Source organism: Clavelina lepadiformis, chromosome 1 (genome assembly GCF_947623445.1).
Source record: "Clavelina lepadiformis chromosome 1, kaClaLepa1.1, whole genome shotgun sequence".
Classification (NCBI taxonomy): Eukaryota; Metazoa; Chordata; class Ascidiacea; order Aplousobranchia; family Clavelinidae; genus Clavelina; species Clavelina lepadiformis.
Window position 1 is genome coordinate 12,494,778 of NC_135240.1, and position 27,248 is coordinate 12,522,025.

The 27,248-nt window shown below is 36.6% G+C and overlaps 2 protein-coding genes across 3 annotated transcripts; one reads left to right on the forward strand and one right to left on the reverse strand.

Annotated features, from left to right (window-relative positions):
• Window positions 1-25,597, forward strand: LOC143472798 (protein O-mannosyl-transferase TMTC2-like). Of its 2 annotated transcripts, XM_076970034.1 has the most exons (14): window positions 1-233; window positions 4,695-4,832; window positions 4,944-5,083; window positions 5,580-5,672; window positions 6,082-6,839; window positions 7,964-8,838; window positions 8,946-9,053; window positions 9,154-9,297; window positions 11,116-11,263; window positions 23,783-23,984; window positions 24,200-24,400; window positions 24,490-24,671; window positions 25,035-25,188; window positions 25,302-25,597. In XM_076970034.1, exons 1-14 carry the CDS (start codon window positions 76-78, stop codon window positions 25,304-25,306), a joined length of 3,306 nt encoding a protein of 1,101 aa, XP_076826149.1. In that variant the 5' UTR covers window positions 1-75; the 3' UTR covers window positions 25,307-25,597. The 2 variants fall into 2 exon arrangements, with proteins under 2 accessions (XP_076826149.1, XP_076826140.1); XM_076970025.1 differs by having other exon boundaries at window positions 25,035-25,597.
• Window positions 12,057-18,125, reverse strand: LOC143473057 (uncharacterized). Its single transcript, XM_076970046.1, has 8 exons — window positions 17,607-18,125; window positions 17,288-17,469; window positions 17,025-17,188; window positions 15,946-16,037; window positions 15,487-15,628; window positions 14,745-15,025; window positions 14,496-14,642; window positions 12,057-14,386 (listed from the first exon to the last, which is right to left on the reverse strand). The coding sequence occupies exons 1-8, from the start codon at window positions 17,677-17,679 to the stop codon at window positions 12,207-12,209; spliced, it is 3,261 nt and encodes a 1,086-aa protein (XP_076826161.1). The 5' UTR covers window positions 17,680-18,125; the 3' UTR covers window positions 12,057-12,206.
• Window positions 25,598-27,248: the final 1,651 nt, after the last annotated feature.

Below are 27,248 nucleotides of genomic sequence, written 5' to 3' on the forward strand. Positions count from 1 at the left end.
GTGTGTTTCGTTGTCACAGGATTAAGCATAATTTTGTAGCACTTGGCTATAACTGAGCTTCTTAAAAAAAGAGGCATGTTATCTGACAATGCTGGAAGACCTAAAACGAAGAAAGCCTTTTATAATTTTCTGCTTCAAATGAATTATCCTTGGAAAACTGAAACCTTCTGTACCTTTATCGCTTTCTTAATTTATACGAACACTTTTAACGCTGGGTTCGTGTTCGATGACAAGTAAGTTACTAATGTTACTGTATGTTGTAATTGATGTTACCCACATCATGTAACAAAGCCTCCTGTAGGCTCCTACAACATAATAGTTTTTAAATGTTAAGTTTGTTTATTAATCCGTTTTTCCAAGTGTTTTATAACGTTCCTTACCATGCTTAATTAGGCTATTTCGATTCAACCCTATACTGTACTATAGTGTATATGTATTTCAGAATTTTGCCTATACGCGCTTGGAGTGTTACAAAATCGTTTACAGGTTCCGTTTCTTTGATGTTGATAATTGAAGTAATTCCTATTATTAATGCTCTTAAGGGCTAAAGTGCGATTACGGCTAGATCAAATGAAATCTTTAACAAAACGGCTAGCTTTCAAACGGTGGGGTAATATTTCTAACTGAATTATTTGTTTCTTACAAACGTTCCGCTCGTGTTGAAATGTTTGGGTCAATTGACTTCGGTGTTGATTACAACTATCATCCCATTGTTTTACCTGAACTAACTCTTCGACCCCGTGTTACACGGCTCGGGATATTTACTTTGCCATGTTTATGTAACCTATTGGGCATGATCAAACATTTTACGTATGTGTGAATTCAGAAAATATAGTTGGAAGTATTTTTAACTATCTCACATACGTAATTCAGACATTGGCGATGTGTTCTGTCCGTTTTGGCATATATGCCGTTTATTACCTAAAGGTGCCCATATAACGAAAATTGGGTCAGTTTATCTTGGTTCTTAAATGGGTAAGAACTAAGAGTTAATTCTTCTTAGTTAAAAATACTTGAAAAATAATTGCTCGCAAAGTTGCGTAAATTTTAATTATAAGCTTATCTTATACATTTAATCACACCTTGTAAAACGCTAAACAACGCTTTTCATTTTGTTAGTATGTACAATTACTGTATTCCTATGGTTTCGTAGATGATAGAGTTGTCTTCTGAAGTACTTAATTATATGTTTCTCGGTCGTGACTGTGTACGGTCACTCGGTCAGGCAAAGGTTGTAACGTTCTTTTTTCAATCAAACTTGTTTTTGAGGTGGATTTGGCGATATGATGAACCCCTGTCTATCAACAGCTGTCATAATTTTATCTTTAAACAATTTGTACCGTTTGTAGATTAGCCCTGTTGCCATACCTCAATGACTAGGTATAGTTGCTTTAAAATTTTCCGAAATTACATTGATCGCAAAAAGGCAAAAGCTCTAAGCTTTCCCTTGAGACAAAGTACCAAGTAAACATAGGCAAAATGTTACTGCAGTAATCGATACTGCTTATGCAATGCAATTTAGTAAAATCGTTTCAGCAAAACTCTTATTGCAGTGCACTATACAGTATTGGTTTTTGGATGTCGCGCAATGTGAAATCTCTAGCTTAATCCGACCAACGCCAACTCATGTGGAGAAATCCTGTCGCTATACGTGCATAATTATAGTAATCTTCTTATTGATTCTAAGCCTGATCTCGTATAAAACTCAGCTTAACAATATGAAAACTTGACGTAAGTTACCCTGACTGTTTGCTGGAGTTACAGTTTGTTTTCGGCATTATGCGTTGAACTAAAACTAAACTATGAGCAAAGCCTGGTAAAAAATAGAAAATCCTATAATAAACACTACTAGAGCAAAAAAACTAGCATCATATTATTATTTGCAGACAATTGTATAACAATATATTTAAATGAATTTAATATAACTCGGAACTTCTGCAAAGAAAATGATGTCTAGTTTCCATACTCTTATATCATTCTTCGAGCTAGACGCAGTTCTCAAGACTTTGCTTCGTAAGCGTTGTTAATGCTGTCCATTGTCCAATCAATCATTAGCGAAGTTAAGCAATTTTGTTGATTTATATTTGTAAAATCTACTCTTATTGTTGCTTGGACTTGGTCTGGGGAGAAATATTTTTGTTAATATTCCATGTATGTTTTCTGTACAAACGCGGTAGCGCCAGCTTTTATCCCTGTCTGCTTTCCGGTTAATTACGGTACGATGGTTTCGGGCTGTTAATGATTGCTGTATATTATCTCCATTCAAAAGTTTCTTGTACGATCATTGCCATATCTTATGGCTTTATGCGCCAGAATGTCAAAATGAAAGGTTGGTCATTCGGAGGTAACTTCAACGCAGATAGTTCCCTTATGTCTTATGGATTTAAGCATTTCTAGTGAGGAAACTGTACTCGTTATGTTTAACCAAACACCCATGGGGATTCAAGGATTCAAGTCTTATGGGAGAAGACTGGTTGCTTTTCCATATGAGCTATATGTCGTATTGTCACAACAACCTTGTGTTTTTGCGCTGGAGGTCTTAGGTGACCTATTATATAATACTTACAACAAAACATTATTTAACTGTTGTTCATGTCCACGTGTGCAGCTTAAGTATCGATTGTCAGTGTCCAAGATCGAATGTGTTTTTAAGAAATCGCGTGTTCGTCCAAATTGTCTGACACTTTTCCGTCAATATTCAAAGCTAAAAGAAAATCTATATTTGGCAGTCTCAAACATACTCAGTTCTCTCCCCTATTACTGAACTCTGTTGACGACTTACTGCTTTCTATGGTGATTGCAAATAGCATTAAAAGATAAATCTATGGTGGAATGTCACAAGATATAAAGCGATAATAAACGAGTTAAACCGTGACATATACGACCCTCTTACAATATGTGAAAATTTTCGAAATCCAAAAAATCCAAAATCCAAATGCGTGAATATAAGCGTCAGTTGGAAAAGATTTGAATATTGTTTGCTAGAAATCATAACAGAAGCTCACTTTCTTACTTAAAAATCATACAAAATAGCTCTGGTCAGACAGTACATCATTAAAGCAAAGTTTTGTCCAAAAAATGTTGCGTTTCGATAATGGGGGTTGTAATAAATTTTCTAGATAACTGTTTGCATTCCATTAAAACCCTTCACTGGAATTAAGTGATTGAGGTCAATGGTTGAGAGAATTGCTTTTGAGTAGAATGCTGGATATTGTTAGTCTTCAAGTAACCTAATTACAGGCTGATAACCGTAAATCGCCATAAACTTCCAATCGTCATGTGAGTTCCTTACAACAGCGATTCGTAAATATTAAGTTGACAGATGAATACTTTGAAAAATTGTAACCGTCTTGTAATTGTTTTAAACGTGCGTCATTTTTTAGTTTCTTGGCAGACAGACACCTATTAGGCGCCATGTAATAAAATATAAAATAAAAAACAATTCTGAACTAGAATGGTGAATGCTAATACCAAATACGGCATCCCGTGATTATATAGTTAACTTTTACTGTATTCTACCCATAACTGTTAAAAGGGGTATATCAGTAAAAGCGAATATAGTATTTACGTAACGATTTTCTATAGGTGTAGCTTTGGGACCGTTGACTCCCCTAATAAATTGTACGTGGTTGGTATATAGAAAATCAGAGCCATGACTTAATAAAGTTACCAACGCATCCCATTCCAATTGCTTTATAGCTGGGTGCAGATATATGGCAACCAGCCGCATTGTTGATTTAGGCATAATAAGACGACGCACTCTACAGTTGATATTAAAACTACCGCTCTTACTCTTACTGGGTTGAAAGTACCTTTTCAAGCCGAAACCATGTCGGTTGAGAACCACTCCGCCTCGTACTTAAGAACTCTTTCGATATCTTGTTTGTCGAATGGTTTTCATATGATACCCACTTATCAAAACAATAACGATCAAACTTTCGCCACCAAAACCACCATTCAGCGATTGAAGAAAACATTCGTTGTCTCAACAGACGATTGAATTTGACAAGGCAGTGCTTATGAGACGTGGATGCGCGTAACTTGAACCAACACAACAAATTTTTCCAAGCGTTTTTATGTTACTGCACTTGTCTTTTCCAATTTCGACTGAAATTAAGTATTTAGTATTATTTATTTGAAACATTGATTGGGAATTTATTGATCTTTGTTGATTTTCCAGTTAAGAAATTTGCATCAAAAGTTGGTGCGGCTATGCTCGCTTTTGTCTCAAATGAAATTTTTGATCATAGGAGAATGTTATGGTATGACCAAATTTGGTAAAGCAGCATAGTCTGTTATGTAGTTTGTTTAACATTTTTAGTCTGACGGTGGCTTAAGCTGTTACCAATTTCTGGGCTTAACATTTCATCTGACGTAACAATAGGGTGTTTATTTAGTCACACAATCTCCATTGTCGCAGTATTTTCTCATCTTGTAACTGTAAACCTTTGATGGTTTGTAACGGATTTTTTTGTGAGCGGATTATTGTATGTTTTTGATTTGTTTGTGTTACTAAGGATTAGGAAAGGAAATGGACTAGTAACTAGTGCATTAAGGAAATTACGGACGAGCCATGTTGTTTTTTCTTGCATACTTTTACTTTTCCACACATTATACCTTTGTTCCTGTCCTTATGCTTTTTAAATCTTGCTTCATTGTAAATCTATTTCATTTGGTTATTTTTCTTTTGTTAGTCGCGCAATCATAGAAAATGCAGATGTTCTTGGTATCAATCCTCTGTACAACTTGTTTTTAAACGATTTTTGGGGGACACCACTCAATCATTCTGGGAGCCATGGATCTTATCGACCGATCACTGTTTTAACTTTCAGGTATAGTGACCTGTTACAGTTTATCAATTTATTTATTTTGACTTTATCTTTAAATTGTACACTGGAAGTGTGGCAAATACATGGTAATTTAACCGCCGACGTATCGTTCAGAATCAATTATTTGTTGTTCGCTTTGGAACCCGGACCTTACCACGTGACAAATGTTGTTCTTCATTCGTTGACCACCTTCTTACTTTGTTACGTCGTGAAATGGATTCTAAAACTTTCGACTTCAAAGACATTCTGCGCCGGTAAGTAAACTGAAGCGTTTTTTCACAAATATACCCTTTTTTATATGATTATTTGGGTTGAAGCTTCTAGTAATTTGGCCTTGGGTTTGGTAATTTTGGGCACAAGTTTTTTAGGAAAGGTTTTATTACCGAATTGCGTAGCTTTGCAAAGCATGAATTTGTTTTAAAACCAAATATCATTGAGCAAACACCAAATTAATGGTTTTCAGTTGAAAAAAAAAAGATATTTGCTGCAAAATTTTAAACATAGTCGCACAATTTTGAGCAAGTAACAAAGGCCCAAAGCTTCGTTACTTTGAGTTGGCTAGATAGTACAGTGTTTTGCTCACCGTAAAAATGTTTCTGCATTTTATTGTAAGGATTTCTTTTAAAAAAAACTAGTGTGTTTATGCAATGTAATTGAAGTGGTAATTGAAAGTAGTAATTGATCACTGACATAACATTTTTAAGGAAACTAACTTCAGTGTCTTATATGGTGCTTGATGATAATAAATAGGTATGATGTTCGCCTTGCATCCAGTTCATACTGAAGCCGTTTCGGGTGTTGTTGGAAGGGCGGACGTTATGGCAACCATGTTTTCTTTAGCAGGTGAGTTGGCTTTTTTCTATTACTAGTGGCTTTTAACTATTACTTGCTGTTATTGTAAGTTACGTATACATATTTGAGCAGGATTCAAAATTGCTTATACAATGTTATGATAACAATCTCGATGCTTTGGGAAAGTTTTCGTTTGATATTATGCGGCTGGAGTAAAATTTGCATATGGTGACGATTTGCCTAAGATATATGTTTTCTGTTATTCACCAAACGTATCACCGGCAGTTAGGCTGATGTGGTATTTAATCGTTATTATGACTTTGCTTATATTGACGTTTTGTTACATCGACACTCATATCTGGCTTTCTTTAAGTTGTTATAGATAGATGAAAATCATCAATTTATAGGTTATATTTGTGATTTAAACAGAGCTTAAGCCACTGTATATTCTTCATTTTAGCTTTAATTTTCTACTACAAGTGGTGCAATTGCATGGATTGTGCTGAAAAATCAAGTTCAGATGAAGATGGTGAAAAAGTGGTGCAGTGCGGTCGTTTTGTACAAACTCTGACACATCGTGCTACCAAGTCAAACAAGAAGAAGCCAAAAAATAGGCCAATTAGAGCAATGACTGCTACAACCTCAAAACAAACTGCAAAAATGGAGAAATCTGCTGCACACTCTGAACATATCTCTGCAGATGGCAACGTTGAAGCAAAACATAAAATGGGATCTAGGCTTGCTGCAAACTACTCTTCAGACGCTATTCAAGCAAATACCGATGCTTACGACGGTGTAAGCAGCACTGCAAGCTATGACAGCGAAGCAAGCCATTTTGAGGAAACGTTTAAAAGCAATTGTGAGTTTGCAATGGGGAAAAGTGAAACTACCGAAGCCAGTTTCAAAGTTAAAAATCTTAATAGAAAATCCATGAATTCTGACGCCAGGTCAGTTTATGCTTCCTCAACTTCCCCAGACGAAGTAAAACCGATTTCGACGATTCAAAATTCTGCAAATGATGAATCAGGTTTTTCTAAATCTTCGAGAAGCCCATTTTCCAAACGTTATTATTTGATAATTTCATTCTTCTTATGTGCCGTTTTGGCTCTGTTATCAAAAGAGCAAGGATATTGCGCGCCTCTTTTGTGTGCCGCTTATGACCTGTACATTCGAAACAAACTTGGTGTAAAAGAAAGCATATCAGCTTTGTGTTTGCAGGTAAGAATGTTTGTTTAATTTATTTAGCTAATTTTTTGCTCAATCAACCTACTCATTTGGACTTGTTCAGAAATAAGCAAGTCGTATACCGAAACACTGGTTGCTCTTTGTTGCCTCCCATTTTAAACGTTTGAATTTAATAGCTTTTGCGAGGTTCATGGCACCCTTCATTATGAAAAAGCATAATTTTATGGGAGTTGCCATTTTACGACTGTTGGAAAATATCTTTTTTATAGTTTGAAGTTGAAGTAAACGCGATAAACGAATTCCCGACTCTCCCACAGTAAAACCTTGCCGTAAACAAAAGAATATTTTGGCGACCAAGATTTCATGAATCGTACAGAAAGGAAACGGTTTCCACACTGCTTCGAAAAACGTTATTTGAAACAAATGGCTCTGATGAAATAATGGATTTTTTTAGCCAGCACAATGTTCTCGCGCTGCGGGAAGCTTTCGTTTTCATATCCGTGGTTGAAAGTCTTCTTTACTAACTTTCGGTTATCAAATTGACTGGACGTTCTTTGACTGTTAGCATAGCAATTTTGGACTGTTTTATGAAAATGGAAACTTTGGATGCTTAGGTGATTTCGCTGGTCGTTGTTTGCCTCTCTTAATATGCCACATTTCTTCCATTTTCAACACGACACTGGCTCTTTAAAGCACAATAATTTTAGTTTAATTACGCACAGGTTTCTCTTGAGTATTTGTAGTGAATCTTAAATTACCCAAAGGTACTTTAAAGGTATTTTTTATTAATTTTCCATCCCACGCGGGACATTACTGATGTAGGGTCGTGGACCGTATCGACGTTATAATTCGCAGATGTGTAGACGCATAAGGAATTTCTCCTGCGTTATATATTTCTGAAAATTGTTGGTGTCTTTATACCAGAATCTTGCCGCTTGGTTGATCATAATCATTATGCACATAACTTGCTTCGTAACTGTAGTTTAAACGTAAACTGATACTGATACCCTTGCATTATAATGCCGATTATAATTGAATTTGGTTGAGCGCTCTACATACTTTAAGCCGTAAATGCCTTTGAAGCCCTTACCTTAAAGAGTTTAATGGTTCCTACCTACTTCCTTACTGTGATCATATTTTTCACTATTTTATTTTAGGAAAAGCGATTTCGACCCTTGAGACGGCGAATTTTCACCATATTTCTTTTTATCCTAATTATGATGTCCTTTCGTCTGGGACTTCCAGTGGTGCTCTCTGGTGGAAAATACATGGTTCCAACATTTTCGCCGTCTGACAATCCTGCCGCAGCCAACGAGAGTTTGTTAACAAGAACTCTGACTTTCAATTATTTGCTATTCTGTAATTTTTGGCTGCTTATTTGTCCGAGAACCCTCAGCTTTGATTGGAGCATGGACGCGATCCCTCTAATCTCAGATATTTCGGACTCTAGAAATTTTCTCACATTGGCTTTTTACTTTGGTTTGTTTTGCGTCGCAAAATATCTATGGAAGAGTCTAATGAATGTGGACCAAAGTAAGGAATCGTCACCGCATTTAAATTGCACGTCAAACCAGCCAACGCAAAATCGCGCACAATCAAGACGGCGTCTCAGCACGAGTTCGGAAGATAATGATTTATATCACACACACTGCGATGGGAATGACTGGAATAATAATTCAAAATTATCGAAACGCACAAGGGATTTGAAACAGACAAGTCTCCGACGAAGACGTGGTTTAACTGAACTACTCATTGAAAGGCGTTTCGAATTGGGCACAAACCCTCAGTTTGACGCAACATTACTCAGTACATGCTTCTTGACGTTTTCCTTCCTACCGGCCTCAAACCTGTTTTTTTATGTCGGCTTTGTACTTGCCGAAAGACTTCTTTACATGCCCAGCGTTGGATTTTGCATAATTGCTACCGATGTACTTTTTCACCACCTACCTAAAGATATTGATTTCTTCAAGCTGTTTAGAAGTTTTCTTGCCAACATTATCTCAGTTGAACGAAGACACCGTAGTACAGAAAGGTATAAGAATTTAGCTGTTATAAACTTATGTAACTTAACATACTACCACGTTAACAATTTGTAGTTAGCGGCCCCGTTGTGTTGTGTATTGCACATATTTTTTCTAGGTTGTCTACTTGGATTAAAGTCTTGGTTTTGTTGCTGTATATCAGTAGTTTTGCGATCAAAACATGGTCGAGAAACTACGACTGGAAAGACGAAATGACCCTATACAGGTACCCACGCACGTCTTTCAGTCTTAGGATACATATACGTTACGTGTCAACGTTGCTCAATGTGTTAAATCAGATGTTTTATCGCTAAGTGCATTTTTAGTGCCGGAGTAGCCGTAAATCCAGCTAAAGCTTTGGGGAACCTTGGAAATGCACTACGGGAGCAAGGCAAAGTTGAAGCTGCCGAGAATGCGTACATCGAAGCTTTACAAAAGCGACCAAACATGGCTGACGTTTACTACAATTTGTACGTACATTTTAACTATTTATTGAGAATTTTTTTGCGTTTTGTTCACGCTATTCAAATGCCTGTTTCTAAAAGACTTCTACTATAGCAAGGAACAAATAGATTTCTTCAGTTTCTTTACTTCCGTTGTCATGCGATAAGGATTGAAGTCGTTTATGTGAAGTTTTTATTATAAACGGGCGAACATAATAATTTTAATAAAGAAATAAGAATTATGCGGGAGAAAAATTAAAAATAATGGAATTGGAGTGAATTGAATATTGGAGGCGCGTTGTTTCTTTGAACCGCGTCAGTCTGACAAAAATTGTTAATATTCTTCTTCTGCATGAATTCAATTCAAAGAAAATTACTTATATACGTTCGAGATAATACTTTTTGATAAGCTACAACTTCACTTGACCTAAAAATATCAACCTGTGTGGCGTATCGAACTATGGGACCATGCCTACAATTACAGATAAACGTTAGTGTTAAACCACAGACTTCATTGTTGGTCCATCACGAAGTCGAATACGAAACGTCTAACTATACATAAAGGCAGTACAGCGCCTTACCTTCACAAATAACCCGGTGTCAACTCGTGAATATATTCACTGCGTTACCAAACTATACGCGATGTTTTGTATCGCCCGAAATGAAACACATCGTCACCTTAATCTATTGAGCTGTATGCATAGGTGGCATATACGATTTTGTTTTGCGGTTCGTAAGGCGCATCTGTCGCCGCCGTATAACTTCTTTGTCGTTTGTAAGAAAGCTACTACGTCTGACTGATTTTGAGGGCGAATCGCCGTGACAGAATTTTTTTGATAGATGATGACGGTTTTTTTGCGGTCGAAAATTGGTAACCGTCATTTTGAATCCAGGAGACAGATTGTATTTTGACTCTGTTTTCCCAATTGGCGTTTTTAAAAGCTGACGTAAAATATTTATTCGATAACTCGATATAGTTCGCCGTCTTACTTATCTGTGGCAGCTACATTTATGTTTATTTTTTAAACTCATTATAACAAATATCGCCTAGTAATATTGTTTATTGAAGACCACTATTAGAATTCTTAAACGTTGGAAGTATTTTCATATCCTACGACAGCACATTTACTAATTTGTTGAAAAGAACTTGTTAATTTTTATCAAACACCAAGGAAACAAAAACATAAGGAACCCAAATCGGTATTTTGCTTGTTGCCGTTAGTTGTTTTTCACATGGTCTCTAACCAATAAAGTGGTTCCTGGTGATTAATGAAGAAGATCTGCTTTGTTTCAGATAATAACATTCCACCTATTAACGCCCATAATTGCCAAAGTAAGAGAAGACGCTTCTATTTTGACTTAAAACATGCTGATGCGTAGGTTAGAACGCAGAATCTTATTAAACGTGTTTTGGTTCGTTCAAGCTCGCTGGTTCGTAGTGTTTTGCCCAGTGTTCTGTTTCGCTTTGTTCTTTGAATCAAGCTTCTTTTAAAGATCTATATTCTAATCTATAGGGTTGTGTTCTTCTTTATTTTATTTGTTCTATTTCTTTTCAGTAACCTTGTACGAGGTGGTTAATTTTTGCAATTGTATTTGGAAATATTATCAAAACAATGTTGCTTATTCTTGTTAGGGCCATGGTAATTGTATTTTGACACTGGTTTACATAATAACTTTTCTAAATTAACGTTTTCGACAAGATCTCCCGATCTTGCCAAACTATTTTATACATATGTACTATTCCTGCGTTTTTTAGTTAACGTAACAAGCTGTAGAAATGAAATCCTTTAACTCACTGAAGACTTACCGATATTTTTCACTTTTTGTCCTCTTTTCTTACATCAGGGGAGTACTATACCAAGAGTTAGGTAGACACCAGATGGCAGAAGAAAGCTACAAGAAAGCCATACAATTCAAGCCTCGGTTTGCCCTCGCTCATCTTAATTTGGGCGTGGTGGTCTCTCTGCAGGGTCGAAAAAAAGAAGCAAAACTGGTATATTTATTTAGCTATGTTTTTGAAAATTAACTGGTATTGTACATGGCTTTATGTGTCATGTTATGTATTAACCTAGCTTTGTAGAACGTCATCTTCGAGGTTAATCTGTCTTTTTGTAGCAAGTCTGTTCTTATATGCTCTTTTCTTTTGTTATAGTTGTTCATATCTGTGGGGTTTAAATATATATATATATATATATATACAGTGCATATAATGTCAACAAAGGAAAAAAGGATGACCCTTCGATACGTCATTGTAGGCCAGGGCTTCCCAAACTTTTTTGCTCGCGACCCCTTTCAAACTTCTGAAGTTTTCCGCGACCCTTCACGTTTAAATTGATTAGCAGTGCGAAATATACCTTTGTCATTAGTGACATTTATTGAGATGCAAAGACTGAATTCAAGCAACCAGTACTCAAAGCCTACTTACTACTTTACACATATGTAGGCCACTGGAAACAAAAAAAGCACACACATTTATTCAGTGTGATTGGTGCGACTGCTTTCTGCTACAAAGCAAGTCCAGCCGTGGCTCAACATCTGCTAATGCTGGTCTCAAGGCGGTTTTAATGTTGATTAGGCTGGAACGATATTTTGTTTTGATTGTATTTTGTACTTCGTGTAAAATTGGTATACGCTCTGCGACCCCTGACGTTCGTTACGCGACCCCTTGCGGGGTCGCGACCCCCAGTTTGGGAAGCCCTGTTGTAGGCCTATTAACTAACTATGGTGTAAAAGTATTAAATATGTTGCCGTTCATTTTGGGGACAAATGATTTCATGTAATTTTTTCGAATCAACTTTTTATTGTTTCATTTTGAGGTTTGGATGACACTAAAGCAGTAAAACAACTAAAACTTTCTGAAACGAAACAAACAACGACAAATATAATATTTTACAAACACAGCACACAGTGTAGTAAAGGGTTGGTTAAAAGAAGTTTTAAGCTGCAAAACTTGGTCGCTTGCTACTTCTGCCATCCCACCAACTTGCAGGATACCAAGATCTGCTATTCCAACCAACCGTCGAATTCATCTGTGAACTTGTATCGTTTACATCTATTCCTCTGCAACCTCGTAGTTGACAACAATTTCTAGCGTCCCGCCACATACGACGAAATTCTCGCTTATATTGAGGATTTAAACCACCGTATAACAACGGATTTATCACGACGTGCAGCCACGATACGATGGTGATCGTATAAAGAATATCTGGATGTACATCAATCGCGTAAAGATTATATAAAATATCCGTGACAAGTGAAGGCAGAACGCATATGGCGAGTGTTATGCAGATTATGCATCCACTGTAGGCTAAATGCTTTTCAGCAGCGCGTCTTTTCTTGCGTGTTCGATTTCGACTGCTATCTTTGGATGTTGAACTGAACCCAAATGGTAGGTTTAACGACTTGCGTTTCCAGTTACGGTAAACCGAACCTTTGCGTTGCAGTTTCTTGGTTGAGTTTTTGTCCATCTCTCGGGGAGATGCCCGCCCGATATTGCTTTTCCTTGTGTATTCGTTTGCAGTACTTATGTATGAAAAAGATCCTTGTCTGGATAATGCTGACACTCCTTCGTCGCTTCCAATGGAATACCTGTAAACGCGACTTGTTACGGATGAACGGCGCTCTTCGCTGATAATAAACTCACTCGACTCTGCAACTGGATCCGAAGACAATGCCTTTGTTTTTGACCTGCTAAGCATGCATTTGGACAATGTTTCTTGTTCTACTTCGGTGAGTTTTAAAACGTACTTTGCACCGTCCCTGGTTCTTGTTCCAGTATTTCCGTTAAGCGAAATACATTCGCCATTGGAACTTCGTATACTTGTTGATGATATGGGGTTAGATTTCAGCTTTTGGCTCGGCTTTGAGCGGTCGCTACTGCTTTTGTCGCTGTTCCTGTTTGAATTTGTACGGCTTGAAGATCCTGGGGTAGAATGTTTAATAGAAAGCATTTGCCGAATTATTTGCCAATGGCCACAGTTCTTCGCAACGCAAGGTTCTTTGTCGTCAGTCTCACAACTGCCGTCTTCCCTTCTGTTATCATCTCTATGGACTTGGCATGTCACGTCTTTGACAGCGAGATTTATCTCGTTTAAATTATCATTTGAAACTTCAAGTTTATCTTCACAAAAACTTTGGTTTGGCGTATCTCCGGATGTTGCGTGTTCTACCACGATTTTGATGTTTGGCGACTCCCTTCTGCGGTTCCATGCCCACTTCAAGGACATTCGGAGAGGATCGGCTCCCTCTGATTTCGCCCTGCCCCATCTAAACTGTCTTATACTGCTTCTTTGTAAAGACAAAGACCATTTCCCCCTTCGTCTTGCCAGCTGCGGTCTCTCTTGGAGAGAGATATCATTTTCTTCGTCGTCTTCGGATTTTGACTTCTCAGGGCTTGTTTTACTTCTTTCTGTACATTTCGTGGTTTGTGAACTTGCAAGCTCGAGTTTGTTATTTGCTCTGCCAGGTTCCATATTGTTTGGGACAAACTTGGTTGTACACTTTTGGACCGCGTCGTCGCCAACCTCTTCGTCAATGAATTTTTCTTTTAGTTCTTTTCCTTTTTTTTCTTCCGGTGATTCCTTTGTTACAGCATGCTGACGTGGCAGATGATTTTGCGTCGAGAAAGGTCTCAGCTTTACGGTTGTTTGTGAAAAAGGTGTCATAATTTGTTTGTCTTGGATATCGTTGCAATTGTATTCTACTACCTCTTCTAATACGGGGATTTGTAGAGAAGCCATCTTTCTCCGTCTATTACTGTTGTTAATGTGTGGCTTATGTTGTTGTGTTCCCGTAAGTTTCTCTTCTTTTAAACTTGATTCTTTTGGTTTCAAAATTGCATTTTCATTTTCATTATTTTCCTCTTTATGAGTGGGGTTGTCACTTTCTTCACCTTCTTTGAAAGCTGCAGTTTCATTTTCTTGTCGGTAAACGGTGAGAGCTTGTTTTAAGTCGGGACTTTCGTCACCCTGGTCAATGGATGAGAACGTTCTTGAGTTGGTTTCGGAGTCTATGGTTGACATTATTTGCAACTCACGCATCGCCATCACTATTCGTCGACGTGGTCGTTGCGATGTCACAAGTGGCAATTTGTGTGGGTTTTCAAGGTCAGTTTCATCTGCAACGATAAACCCGATACAACCATAATCTTATGTTGAGATACTGAAATTATAACGGGTTACCCAAGCATAAGCAGTGAGAAATATCAGAAGGATGATACTATATACCTCCACAGCTTTTTCTGCGAGATTGATTTTGCTCCTCCTTACACAATCCATGACCTTTATCATCCACGTGAAGATCAGGAACCGATTTTGCAACATCCTCCGTTTCTGACGTGACAGAAAGCAATCTTCGTTGGGGTAGATCGCGATCTGTTTGGGGAAAACGAAGCTGGTATATAACAAAAATATACTTCCAAAATGTTTCAACTGTAGCATTAAATCAGTTTGAGACATTTTAAAGACCAGACGTACTCTGCTGAAGCGATGAAACGCTGCCCACACGTTTCACTGGCGTTGAAGTGGTTGATGGGACTTGCAGGTATGTCATAGACTTATTATCGGTGGGACTGCTGAGTTGCTTTTGTGTCGCTAAGCTATCATTCTTATCTATTATTATCGGACTCGATCTTCTTGGTGTTCTGCAAAGCGATTTCGAAATCTTTTTTGTTTCGTCCCAAGATGGTGTATGGGACATTGGGGAGGGATATCGCTCAACTGTTTTACGGCACTTTTTCACTTTCCTTAGTATGGCTCTGTTGAAACATTGCAGCACTGCTTTGTTTTATAATCAAACTATTCTATACATTAGATATTGTACCAAACTTGAAGAGTTTTTTCCTAGTTGAAATTAAACGGATTTTTTCAGATGAACATTTGTCCCTTCGGTATTATGTTGCAGTGTTGCATTTAAGTTAAATTTTTACTGAATTTTTATAACTTTACTAAATTTTGTAACATTGACTTCTTTTAGTGAAATTAAACTCGTTGAGGCACTTGTTTTTCCATTAACCGAAGATTTTCAGAATAGATTATCTTTCAACTCTTTAATAATTAATAAGACTTATCTCTCACCAAAAATTCTTCAGTTATTGAAATGATTTCCCAATAGAAATGGTTGTCACGTTAAAAACCAATAGGTTTGTGATGCATAATGAGTTTCTAAATATACATTCTCTGGCTGGTTTCTATAAATAATTCGTATGCTCTGCCTTACCTGTATAATACGACCAAAGTTACAGTTGGCACTAGCTGTAGTGTGACGTCTATTAGAACTTGATAAATTTTTTTCGATTCGTCGTCCAACCTGGTGGTGATGGTGCAAGCCAAATTGCTTTTCCGCCACAATAATGAATTTTCTGTTAATAGAAATCAGGATTTGTTCATTAAACAAAACGACGTCTCCACCAGTATAGAAGTAAGCTAGCTATAGGAAGTGATTTAGAAACGGAAAATAAAAACTCTCTTTTGAATTTAGCATCACACCGAATATAATTTTCCAGTTGCTGGTTGACATAATGAAACTTGTGAAACCATCAAATGTAGACTTTACTTTGACTGCTTAAAAGTTTTTTAATGGTTATATCGACTAATTTATCGATAAAATCGATTTGGGGTTGTGCTCGTGTTTCAAAATCACGATAGGATTACAATACCAATTTTTACATGGTCATACTTATAAGAAACGGTGAATATAACACGGGAGTAGAAACCCACACAGCTACTATCCACCATTTTAGTAGTTCCTTGGCAAAAGCGATACGGTATCTGGAAGAACAAATGAATCTTTACTATGATATTTGAAAACACGTAGAAAATGTTCCCTTTGTGATATATATACAGTAGATACTGTACAGTAATAATCAGTAAAAGAAATCTTGCAATTGCAAAGTAACTATAAACCTATACGCCTATACATATTACCGAAAAATGATATTAGATTTTACACGTCGAATAAAGGACTTTCTGTTTTCAATTAATATCTGATTTAAGTCATATTTGTACCCCTACTTCACAAAACTGGTTTCAAATACTAACTTATGTGTTGGCATTTTGTTAGACAGAGATAAAAGGAATACTCCTCTGGCATTGCATAATTTTCGGTTACAAATTTGTTTTTCTTTTGTTGGGAGCATTTTTTGAATGACCTCGTTATATAACATCGAAACGAAATCATGCATATCGCATCGATCGGTTTATTGATTGATCGTGCAACATTGGAAAATTGTCTTTGAAAAATAAGAGAATTGTATATTATAAATATATTATTTGGTTCTTCTTTATCAACATGAATATGCTGAATGTATATCCACCTGTTGTCAGAGTATGCCTCATAAGTATAAACTATATAGGTCTATACTGCATACAATTGCACACTTTCATTGGTAGAAAGTCGTTTTTTTAATTTACGTATTTTTCCTGATAAGGAGATTGTAGCATTAACAAGAAATTTAGGGTTATGGGATTGGAATATAAATTTATAAACTTAAAAGATAGATGAGAAGTTTTTCTGCATTATTTATAAAAGAATCTTTTAATGTTGCAATCATTGCATATTAAACAGTTGTTTAATTACTATATAATTGATTGGTGTCCACTGCCGATTCCATTTTAAACGGGGTAAAGGGGTAACATATAACTTGTACAGTGTATTGTGCACCCTGGCAGACCTGCCTTTAAAATACATAATATAACTGTATGATCCCTAAATTTATAATTAAAACGGGCTGATTTTTTAACGTTGTCAATACTTGCCTGGATGAGTGTACAATTCCGATATATCGATTAATCGCAATAAATACGAGATTAAGCACAGAAGATGACATAACGGAAGCATAGAGGTAACCGATTGCACTGCAGACTTCATGAGGGTATATTTCTTGCTTTGTGACGTGGAATGGGGCTGTCAGTGGTAATACCTAAAACAAGCAAATTATGTTTCATGCAATTTCTCTTGCTATGTACAGGTACTTAAGGTTTTACAGCGAGCGTTCAGTTGACACATAAAATTACATTACCAGTGCTGAAAAAACTAAATCCACTGCGCATAGATTTGTTATTAAGTGATTATATGACGTCTGTAGCTTGCGGTTGCGCTTGTATGCTGCGATAGTGACGGAATTGCCGAGTGTTCCCAGAAAAGCCATGGCTATAGCAAGCATGAACCCGAAGATGCTCAGCCAAGAAGAAGGCAGGCCTGCTAAGAAAAGGGCACGAAAATTCAAATTCCTGGTACTTCATTCGTATTTGGACCAGTCTTGCTCATTTATTCGATTAATGCACTTGCACAACGCAAATTAATCCACGGCACTCCTGAGTTTACGAACAAAATCTTACTTGCTGTCGCATACGGTACCGTCGCAGTGATGTTTGCTGAAGAAAGATTTATGAATTTAGTTGCCTCTGTCATCTCTCTTTGTTTGTTATATGGCTACGGCATCAATCACAAAACAGCACTATGTTTATTTTCTATGGAGTTTCTTACTGATTTAAAAGCATCGTATGCTTATAGCAACAGTAGCCTATTTTCAGTAAACAGATGGCCTGATAAACAAATGCGTTAAAGCGCAAATTTTTTGCCAAACTAAAAACTCAGTAATTAAATTAGGACTTCTTTCTACTGATTCCTAGATGAACGCACAAAGGTGGCCTTCATAGGTGATAAAGTTTTTGCATGATTTGTATTTTATTTTGAAGTTTTCAACATAGAGTGCATTTAATAATAGATAACAATCGAACATCACGAGTAAAACCCTAATGGCTATCGTTTCCAATTCTTTATTATTCATTAGAACAACAAGTATGCAAAGACAGTGTAGCATACAACACATCAATTCTAAGATCTCTTTGGCATATCTCTTTGGTATTTCTGACAGCTTAAAACTCACTAATTACACGTGACGGCGTTCTGTGGTTATATCTGACTTTTTAACTTCTCTTTAAGAAGTTTTAGCAGGTAAGAAAGATGTTGCAACCATACCCGATCTCCTTAAAGTATCTTATAATATAGTGTACACGGCAATAATTTTCAAAGCGGAATAACACAAAACTAAAACACATTTTAGTCTTATTAGAATCTCTGGCAATTAACTCGGCAGTACGATAAGTTATACAAAAGGATCTCAAACGGTTATATGGTAAACAAATGTTCTCATTGTCAAAATCAATTCTCTTAACTTGTTGGTGGGTTGCTCAATTATTAAAACAGCGATTTTAGTTGGTTTGGTTATAGGCAAGGTTAGGTCATAACTTCCATCATGGCCTCTTGAATTTTTGCCAACTGAAGTCAAGTAAAGTATATAGGCTAAATACACGACAAGCAGTCTAGCCGTAAACGATTCACGTGCCTTTTAAAGTTCAGTAAAGATTTATTTTGTTATACTTCAATATATTATTAAGGCGAACATTTATTATAAACGCGTTTGACGTTGTGTGACGTGTTTAGGGCGTATGATATTGGATTCTGTATTCTAATTAAATTGACCCTACCTAAAGGTATTAAAACCTTGTGAAAATAATATTCAGTTTAATTTCCTGTCAGAATTCAACCTGGTCTGTTTGTTTTCAAAGAGCATGTACACTTGGTTTGCTAATATAGTTAATGTTTGCTAATCACGTTCAGTTCGTTGTACAACACGACGGCGAAATACAGTATTTACATTATTATTCCTGTTTGGGATCACAGTATGATGGCATTAACGACAAGATTGTTGTGATATGCAACAGTGATTGATTCAAGTTTTTAAAATACACGTTGCTTGGAATCTACAAGCTAATTATTTTATCCACTTCGTCCATTTTTTAAATGCATATTCCCTATTGTCTAGTAATCTAGTTCATTCCTAATTTAGCACACGTATAGGTTATCACTGTTCCCTTTCGTTGAGGTTGTTCAAGTACACGTAGCTGAGCTTCACCATAAAACACTCCAAGTCTGTTCAAACTATAATGCTCTTCAAGCATCTAAACAAGACCTTAGCTTAATGCTCGATTTCTGTCACTATAAACGTTTCAGCAGACTCATGTAGGTGGCGGCAGAAAAATTTTCTTGCAGTATTTTCTGCGGTTTCGCTTTCTGCTGCTGCTCTTTCTTCTGTGCACTCGTTTTGCTTGAGCAGAATCGATCGCCCAGAACACGGTTAACCTGAGTAATCTGATACTACTGGAGAAAGAAACTCACACAAAACATTATTAACCACAGCGCCGAAATTAACGTTGACTTTCTAGTGGGTAAGATAGTCGATAATAGATAGCGAATTTATGTTAGAAGCACAAAAATATTTTTTTTGCGCACGTTCATTACTTCTTATTCTTGCTTTATAACAAGCAAACTTTGGTGACTTTTCGCATTGGCTTGTAATCCTATAATTAGCGTGGACAGGTTTGTACGCCTAAATGCTTTTTTTACTTGGACCTTTCAAACTTTCTGTTGACTTAACTCTTTTATGCGCAAATATGAGTTGACGTTTGTTTAGAAACTTTAGACGTTGGGCTTAGCGGCATATTGTGAAATATTCTTATTTAACCACATTTTCTTTTCAATGGTTGGTCTACTGTCTGTGACGTCGATCATTACGTGTGCAATATGAAATGGTTCTAAAATCGCTTTGCAGTAATGTTCTTGCTCAATCCATATGAGCCATCGCATTCGTCTGGCTTAAGATCTAATCATATTTTAATCTATTTTTGTGACTTTAACGTCAGTACCCAGCAGATAAGATGCTATTTTTCTTGTTTTTACGATGATCGCTTTGTGTTTTCGTGGCGACCCTCTTTTGCCTTATTGAGTGCAAACATTTTCTTTGTGTTTGCTCGCAACGATTGAAACAGTATACAAGAATTAATATATTTGAAGAGATATGCGCTTGCCTTCTTGATAAATACGAGAAATTCGTTGCATCAACCCATAGTACTGAATGCCTTGACAGAATGCCATTATTGGCTGTAAAATAAACATGCAGCACTACATTTAACCGTTGTAAAGAATCCCATGTAGTATACTGCAGTCACATTTGCAGGTTATCCTGGGTAATGCAATTTTGAAAACCGGAACTAAAGCGGCCGTTTTTGCCAACGTGTTGACGTGCCATGAAAAACAGATGGAATATACGGTAACTATAGAGCCCCGCAGCATAAACTTTTTAGTGGATTTTAAAAAGTCATTTTTAGAGTTTAAGAGAAATTTTCATAATTGTCCTAGGCGCAAAGTAGAATATGCTGAAAATATCAAAAAAGGTTTATGGGTTCTCATAACAATGCAAGTCAAATTTTCGTGAAGACGTTTGACATCTATATAATTGCTGTTGCAATGCTGTATCTGCAGAAAAATTAACGCTAAAAACAAACATGACGCAGGTTGAGTCATGCAACCATGAATTCATGCGTTTATTTTGGAAGCGTGTTTTATCACCTGAAGAGCTTCTCCAATAAAATTAGTAAAATAATTATTAAGTTAGATAAAGCTTTTAAGCGTTTTGCGAAAACTAATTAATGCGTTGATATGCGCAAATGTACTTAGATTTTAATGTTTGAAATGTACATGGGCAATGACACAATACTTTCAAATACCGCTATAAACAATAGTTATATTATTACAAGCAGGGTTACTATTCCGTTCTTATTTTCAAGTACAATGTCTTAGAGAAGACAAATGTGCTTATTTGTAAGAAACGTACGCATTTTCACTTGCGTGCTTATTTTTGTCTTATTTTTATGGCAGAGATTTCTATCTGGCATTTCGACCCCTTTAGTATACCATTTTGTACCAAAGAGATACCAAAATTAAGAACATGCAAATTGTGTCTCGTTTTTTTAGGAACATTGTATTGCACTTTTTAAGGTAGCATTCTTATTTAATTTCCTAGTCGTCCTTATTTTTGAGTCCAGACCGATGGCAACCCTGATCATAAGTAGAAGTTATACGGAAGCAGATCAGTGATGGGCAACATCTGTCATTATCTTGCCTGGTTAGCCTTAAAGTTTTCTTTTCTACTCATTCATATCCCTGGACTATCTTGCCTGGTTAGCCTTAAAGTTTTCTTTTCTACTCATTCATATCCCTGGACTACTGTATTATTTATGAACTGCAATCAAGTAAAGCAATTTTCGACAATTGATGTTGCTGTTTGCCCGTTTTGTCATCTGCCCTTTACTCATGTACATTAAACATTGTAGAATGTGCGAATTATAATAATATTTCTCACAGTAAGTGGGAAACCAAAATAATTTTTATTAGGATTTCCGCTAAGTTTCATTGTTTTCTATTGATTATATTCTTCACTTTCTCTAGTAACTCTTACGTATACTGTAATTGCATAACGACGTAACAAAGATTGTCAGGTAGTCATTGCCAAATTTATACTTGGAATTAAAGCATTTAACTTAAAATCGCTTGCAATGAAAGGCTAATGCAAAAACAAGTTGACCTTAAATTAAGAATAGTCGTTGGTAAGTTTCCCGGAGAAAACAATTTTCAATAATGTTTTGTGGTTAAGCAATTATTGTCGAAACTGTGTCGCAGAAAACAGCAAATTTGGCCTTAAATATGGTATACGTGGTGGCAGTTATCATGGCACGATGTGCATGATACTGGTTTTTGGGTTAATTATGAACTGAACGTTTCATCTGGGCAACAAGAAATAAGTGTAAATAAAGCACAAAAGCGTAGGCTACTAAGTGCAACAGTAATATCTTGTGTTACTTAAGCCTAACACTAATCTACCTTACTTGCGATTGATGGTTTTGTACTGCTGAAGGTAGATGCTAAGCTAGAGCTCATTGAGCCGCAAAGACAGGAATCCTTAATACATGTTTTGTCACCTGTGACATTTTTATGCAGAAAATAAACAACAATTGCAAATATCGTCTGCATGCATAGTTGTTTTCCTTAAAAAAGGCTCCGCCCTGCTACCACTACTGCCTTACTTCATACAAACGGCAACTTTCAAGAAAGTTGGTTTCACATCACATCATACGGTAACTACCACAAAATCTCATACATTTACCGCAATATGTAATTGGCAATTGCTTAATCAGTAATCACTTTACATTATGGAAAAAATTCCTGTTAACTTACGAACAGCCATTTTTTGACTTGAGGTGAACTTGTTTTGCAATCAGCTTATCTAAATAGCACAGACGCAAACGTTGCTTGAATAAAATATATGGCTACTCGTTGCAACACTTGTAATCCTGCAATTGGCCGGTCTAAGTTTGTAGCCATAGTGTCGCGACCTCGTTACTCGCTTAAGGCGAGAAATTAATTAAAACGTCAGTTCGAGAACGACAAAAAACCTTTTGAAACTTATAATTATGGCACAGTTAGCCGTCATCAGTTTATCCAAATGTGCTCTACTTTGACCAGGCAAATTTTGGATATGCTACTATTTAATGGCGTGGTCTTGAGACATCACTTTAGAATTTTATTGCTGTCAAATTCATTTAGAAAATAGGGTTTGCATAACTTTAACGTAATAATAATTGTACATCGGTTTAACCAACCAAAAATCAACACCAGGCTTATACTATGTTTTTGGCTGTACCTGGAAGCTTGATGAAGCATTGTGCAGATGGATTTTAATAATCGTTATAAGACAGAGGCGTGGAACATACGGCTCGCTGGCTAGAACGCGACCCGCGATACCTACTTTTGTGGCCCGTCTCCCTCACAGACTTAATCAAGTAGGCCATTATTTTACTTTTACTACTTTAAATACTTTTAACTGTTGGGTGGCCCTCAGCATCATTTCACTTGTATGCTGTGGCCCATTGCGATAAATATTTGCGCGCCCCTGTTCCAAGAAAGCGAGTGGCATATACAACCGCGTATTAGGCGAGTATAAAGTGCGGTGGTGCACTGCCTGTACTACACCTTTAAAAACCGGCTTTTTCGAGGTTTTCGGTTATCTTTTAGGGTTAAGTTGTACCTTCCAAAATAGCCTAACTCGCTCCATAATAAGTAGGACAGTAGGCCTACATCTCGATTGCAAGCTTTCCGAGTAGGCCCATCACTTTACGCAACAATATTCTGTTTTTGACAACAATATTTTTTGCTCTTCTTTAAAACCTGTGGGAACACCTTAGGAGGGTTGTGGGGCAGGAGCTTTAAGAGTTCTCTAAACATTTTATGATCTTTACCTCTGACAGTTCAGTTAAAGAGATACCCGGTAAATGTTTTGACTTGGGAGCTAATTTTAGTAAATTTTAGCTTTAACGAAAGCATGCTCTTCCAAGCTATGCTTGATGACCTTCCAGCATAGCTTGGAAGGTCACCAAGGCACTCAAGCGCCAAGACAAGGCAGTCGTCAATAGAGGAGCGCAACGAAATCCATTTGGAAACACTAAAAATTAAAATTGTTTGTGATATCATAATTGTCGAATGACAAAACGCTTATGTTCAAATTTTTCATAAAATAAAAAGTGCAGACAACCCTAGATAGACAAAGCAACTTTTTGCTTTGTCCGGTTCCGATTAAAATCCATTAATATGATTGTAATCTTATGACTTACTGTAGATATACAGAAGTGCGGCAAATCTTGATGAGACCGGTTTGAAGGACCCTAAACGCCACGCTCATGCTCAAATCTCAGCCCTATATAATTTGGGGAATGAACTTGCTGACGAGAACAAACACGACGAAGCAATATCAGTTTATATGGAGGCGGTCAAATTTCCTATGGATTTGTACAAGCCACACAGTCTGTATAATATGTTAGGTGAGAAAATGCTTTATCAATTTTGAAGCGTTTAGTTACCATTACCACATAGACCTTATAAATACATGTTTATAAAAAGTCTTCTTCTATCTCTAATCTATTTTCTAGTTTTTTTTTCCTGGTATATTATCTCTTGGTTTTTTCCACTGTTTCCACAATCATCGCCTGCTGTTGATGTTTCACGATATGTTACAGCGTTCAAACTACTTTTTAAGGTCAATCACTTTATCGTGTTGGGCGATTTGAAGAAGCTGAAAGATGGTTTAAGGCTTCTCTCACCGAAAAACCGGACCATGTACCCGCTTTCCTCACCTATGCAAAATTACTTTCACGGATTGGGAGATCTGACAAAGCAAATAATTATTATCAACGCGCTTTGCATTTGAAGGATAACTGTGACGTATACCAGCATTACGGTTTGTATTCAATGCATTTGAAGTGTCATAATTATAGTAGGCTATATGTCATGATGAAAACTTTTTATTTTTAATGTGTGTTTTTGCAGGTGCTTTTTTGAGTGCTGCAGGCAAACACGCAGAAGCTGTGACACTGACAGAACAAGGGCTGGGCGTATGTGGTAGTAAAGATTATATGTCTCTGCTTGCTGCAGCAAACGTTCATCGACAAGCAAAATCCTATCAAAAAGCAAAAGACTATTACCGCTCAACAATCAAATTGCAACCCAACGTAAGTTGTGGGGAAATTATTTAATGATAGCTCAAATATATCCCATATACTGTGATTAAGTCGGAAACAGTGATACAATCATGTTTTTAAAGAAAATTTGGGTTGGAGGTTCTATAGCAATCTGACCTTATTTTGACACAAGTTTTGTATTATAAATTGCTTACAGAGTTTGTTATTTTATCAATACGTGAACTTGTTGTAAAGCAAAGTTTATATCCGCTTAGTAAAGGCCAAAATCGTCGTTTGTACAGTTATTTGTCAATCATTGGTCAACACACATAGTTGTAACCTATAGTCTACGTCTTTATTGCTGTAAAGATAGCCTATGGGTCACATTTGTAACATATTCGTATGTATATTTAGATCGCATCGGCCCATATGAATCTTGGCGCTATTCTTCACCTGCAAGGTTTTTATGTGGAAGCGAAAAAGTGTTACTTGAAGGCTCTTCAGCACAAACCCGGCGATGTGATAATCACAGAAAACTTGTCTAAACTTGAGCGCATTTTATCTACAAGTAAGAAATAGTTTCGGGCACTATCACTTCGGACATAATCTGCTGGAAAAAAGCTTACTAATTTGCAGGAGTTCAGGTACCTTGGTTACTTCAGTAACCATGTATTTTCACAGACTAGCGCGACTTGTGCGCTAACACCACGCTTTGGACTACGACAACTGGACTTGTAGTCTGTGCCTGTTTTCTGGCGTTTTCCCATTTTCCACTAAGCCTTCATCCAGCGCTTTTGCGAATTGCCGCACATTGTTTGTAGGTTGCCGCGCTTGTTATCTTGCCATTCAAATTAACGCATAGCATATTATAATTTTTGATTTCTTCATCGTTATTTATTTTTTATTTTGTTGTGCAATATAGATATACTTGTATTTTTTTAACTTGAAACATTCATTCAATAAAGAGCTAAACGGCATTTTGAAATTATATTTCATGTAACGCAGCTGCTATCATTGACTGAACTGAGTGCCACGAAGTAGGCTAATAAGTAATATAACATCATCATTAAAGAAAAAAATCACACCGGGAAGACTTCATTTTCGTCATAAATTAGCTTAGAATACGAAGCAAAAAGACTTAAGCCAGAACGGGTGGAAACATTGAAAATGTAGACATTTCTTTTTGCTTCGAATTTCTTTGTTTTCGCAGTATTTTGCTGCTAACATTAAAAACAATTGTACATTTCTCATGGGCATGGGCGTATGCATTTCAATTTCTAGAATGCGTTTCAGATGTTTAGTTTATCGTACGCTGCCTTATTTGCAATAGTTTATGCAAAATTGAGCCATACTTGTAGCCCACAGGAGTCATGGTCGTGGCTCAAAATATTTCTGACTCATGGCTTGTAAAATCATAGACACTATATTAACCGACACTGCATGTCGATTCAGTGCTGGCACCATAGATTAGTGCATGACATTTCTTGCATAACATCTGCCAAAATTACACAACTTTCCGACCAAAAAGGAATAATCTAACCTGGTCAGTGGTGAACTAGATGAAATTCGTTTTCATATTAAAAAACAAAAAACGCCGACATTTATGCGAAACTTTCAGCAGAACGTCGCAAAGTATTTAACAGAACAACATAAATGTCGCTAGCTTTATGTATTGAGATGTCGCGTGCCTTTGTGACATTGCACAACTTTCCGACCAGAAAGGAATAATCTAACCTGGTCAGTGGTAAATTAGATCAAATTTGCTTTCTTATCAAAAATAAAAACGCCAACGGCCTGGACAAACTTTCAGCAGAACGATGGACTTTAATTGTTCTGTTGAGTCAGACATTTTTAGTCTTTTTTTATAGAAAACACTTCGTGACTTACGGGCGCTATGATTCTGCCAGAATGGCTGTGATTTTATAAAGTATAGACCTAGTACGTACTCTCCTCTAGAGCAGGGTGACTCCAAAAATACAAATTGCTTGCTACAGATCTCTTGGGCTACTTGGAACGTTTGACTTTGAACTACCTGGATCTTAAAATTGAATTCAAAGTTTTGCATTTACTTAATTGATTCTACAGTATTTTAAACATATTTTTTAAAACTTGCTGCAAATAAAGTACAAATTTTCACATTAATGTTTAATAGGCAAGTGGTTTTATTTTACTTCACTGTGGACGCTGTCATATCTTAATCACGTAAAACAAAAACAACATACAACGACTAAAAAGCGAGCAAGTACTACAAAATTATGATTATTGGTAAATGTCAAATGGTATTCGTGCATATGTTGAAGCACAACTTAATTGGAAGTTAATAAACGTACGTGCATTGACCATGTCAGATCAACTGTGGTACAACATTAGTTTCGCAAACAGCTTGAGAAGCAGGCGCTACGATGTGAACTTATTTATCGTTTAGAAATAACCGTTATTTTAAATAACATTCAAGGACACTGAAATAATAAATATTTTAACTTACTTTTGCACTGCGCCTTAAAGGTCTAATTGGGAAGAAGTTATGAGATAATTCAAAAAAGTTATGATGTAATAATGTGTCAATACAATACTTGATCCTGGGAATGCAAAAGCAATTGAGACCGATCTTAAGTACCTTTCTAAAGG

Bases quoted from the DNA above. Each gene is read 5' to 3' on its own strand.
- LOC143473057 (XM_076970046.1), bottom strand. From the start codon at position 17,679: ATGACAGAGGCAACTAAATTCATAAATCTTTCTTCAGCAAACATCACT. The intron at 17,470-17,606 runs GTAAGATTTTGT...CCCTTTTCTTAG, and splicing joins GGTACCGTATGCGACAGCAA to CAGGCCTGCCTTCTTCTTGG. The intron at 15,026-15,486 runs GTAAGGCAGAGC...ATGTTTCAACAG, and splicing joins ACTTTGGTCGTATTATACAG to AGCCATACTAAGGAAAGTGA.
- LOC143472798 (XM_076970025.1), top strand. From the start codon at position 76: ATGTTATCTGACAATGCTGGAAGACCTAAAACGAAGAAAGCCTTTTAT. The intron at 9,298-11,115 runs GTACGTACATTT...TTCTTACATCAG, and splicing joins GCTGACGTTTACTACAATTT to GGGAGTACTATACCAAGAGT. The intron at 24,672-25,034 runs GTAAGTTGTGGG...ATGTATATTTAG, and splicing joins CAATCAAATTGCAACCCAAC to ATCGCATCGGCCCATATGAA.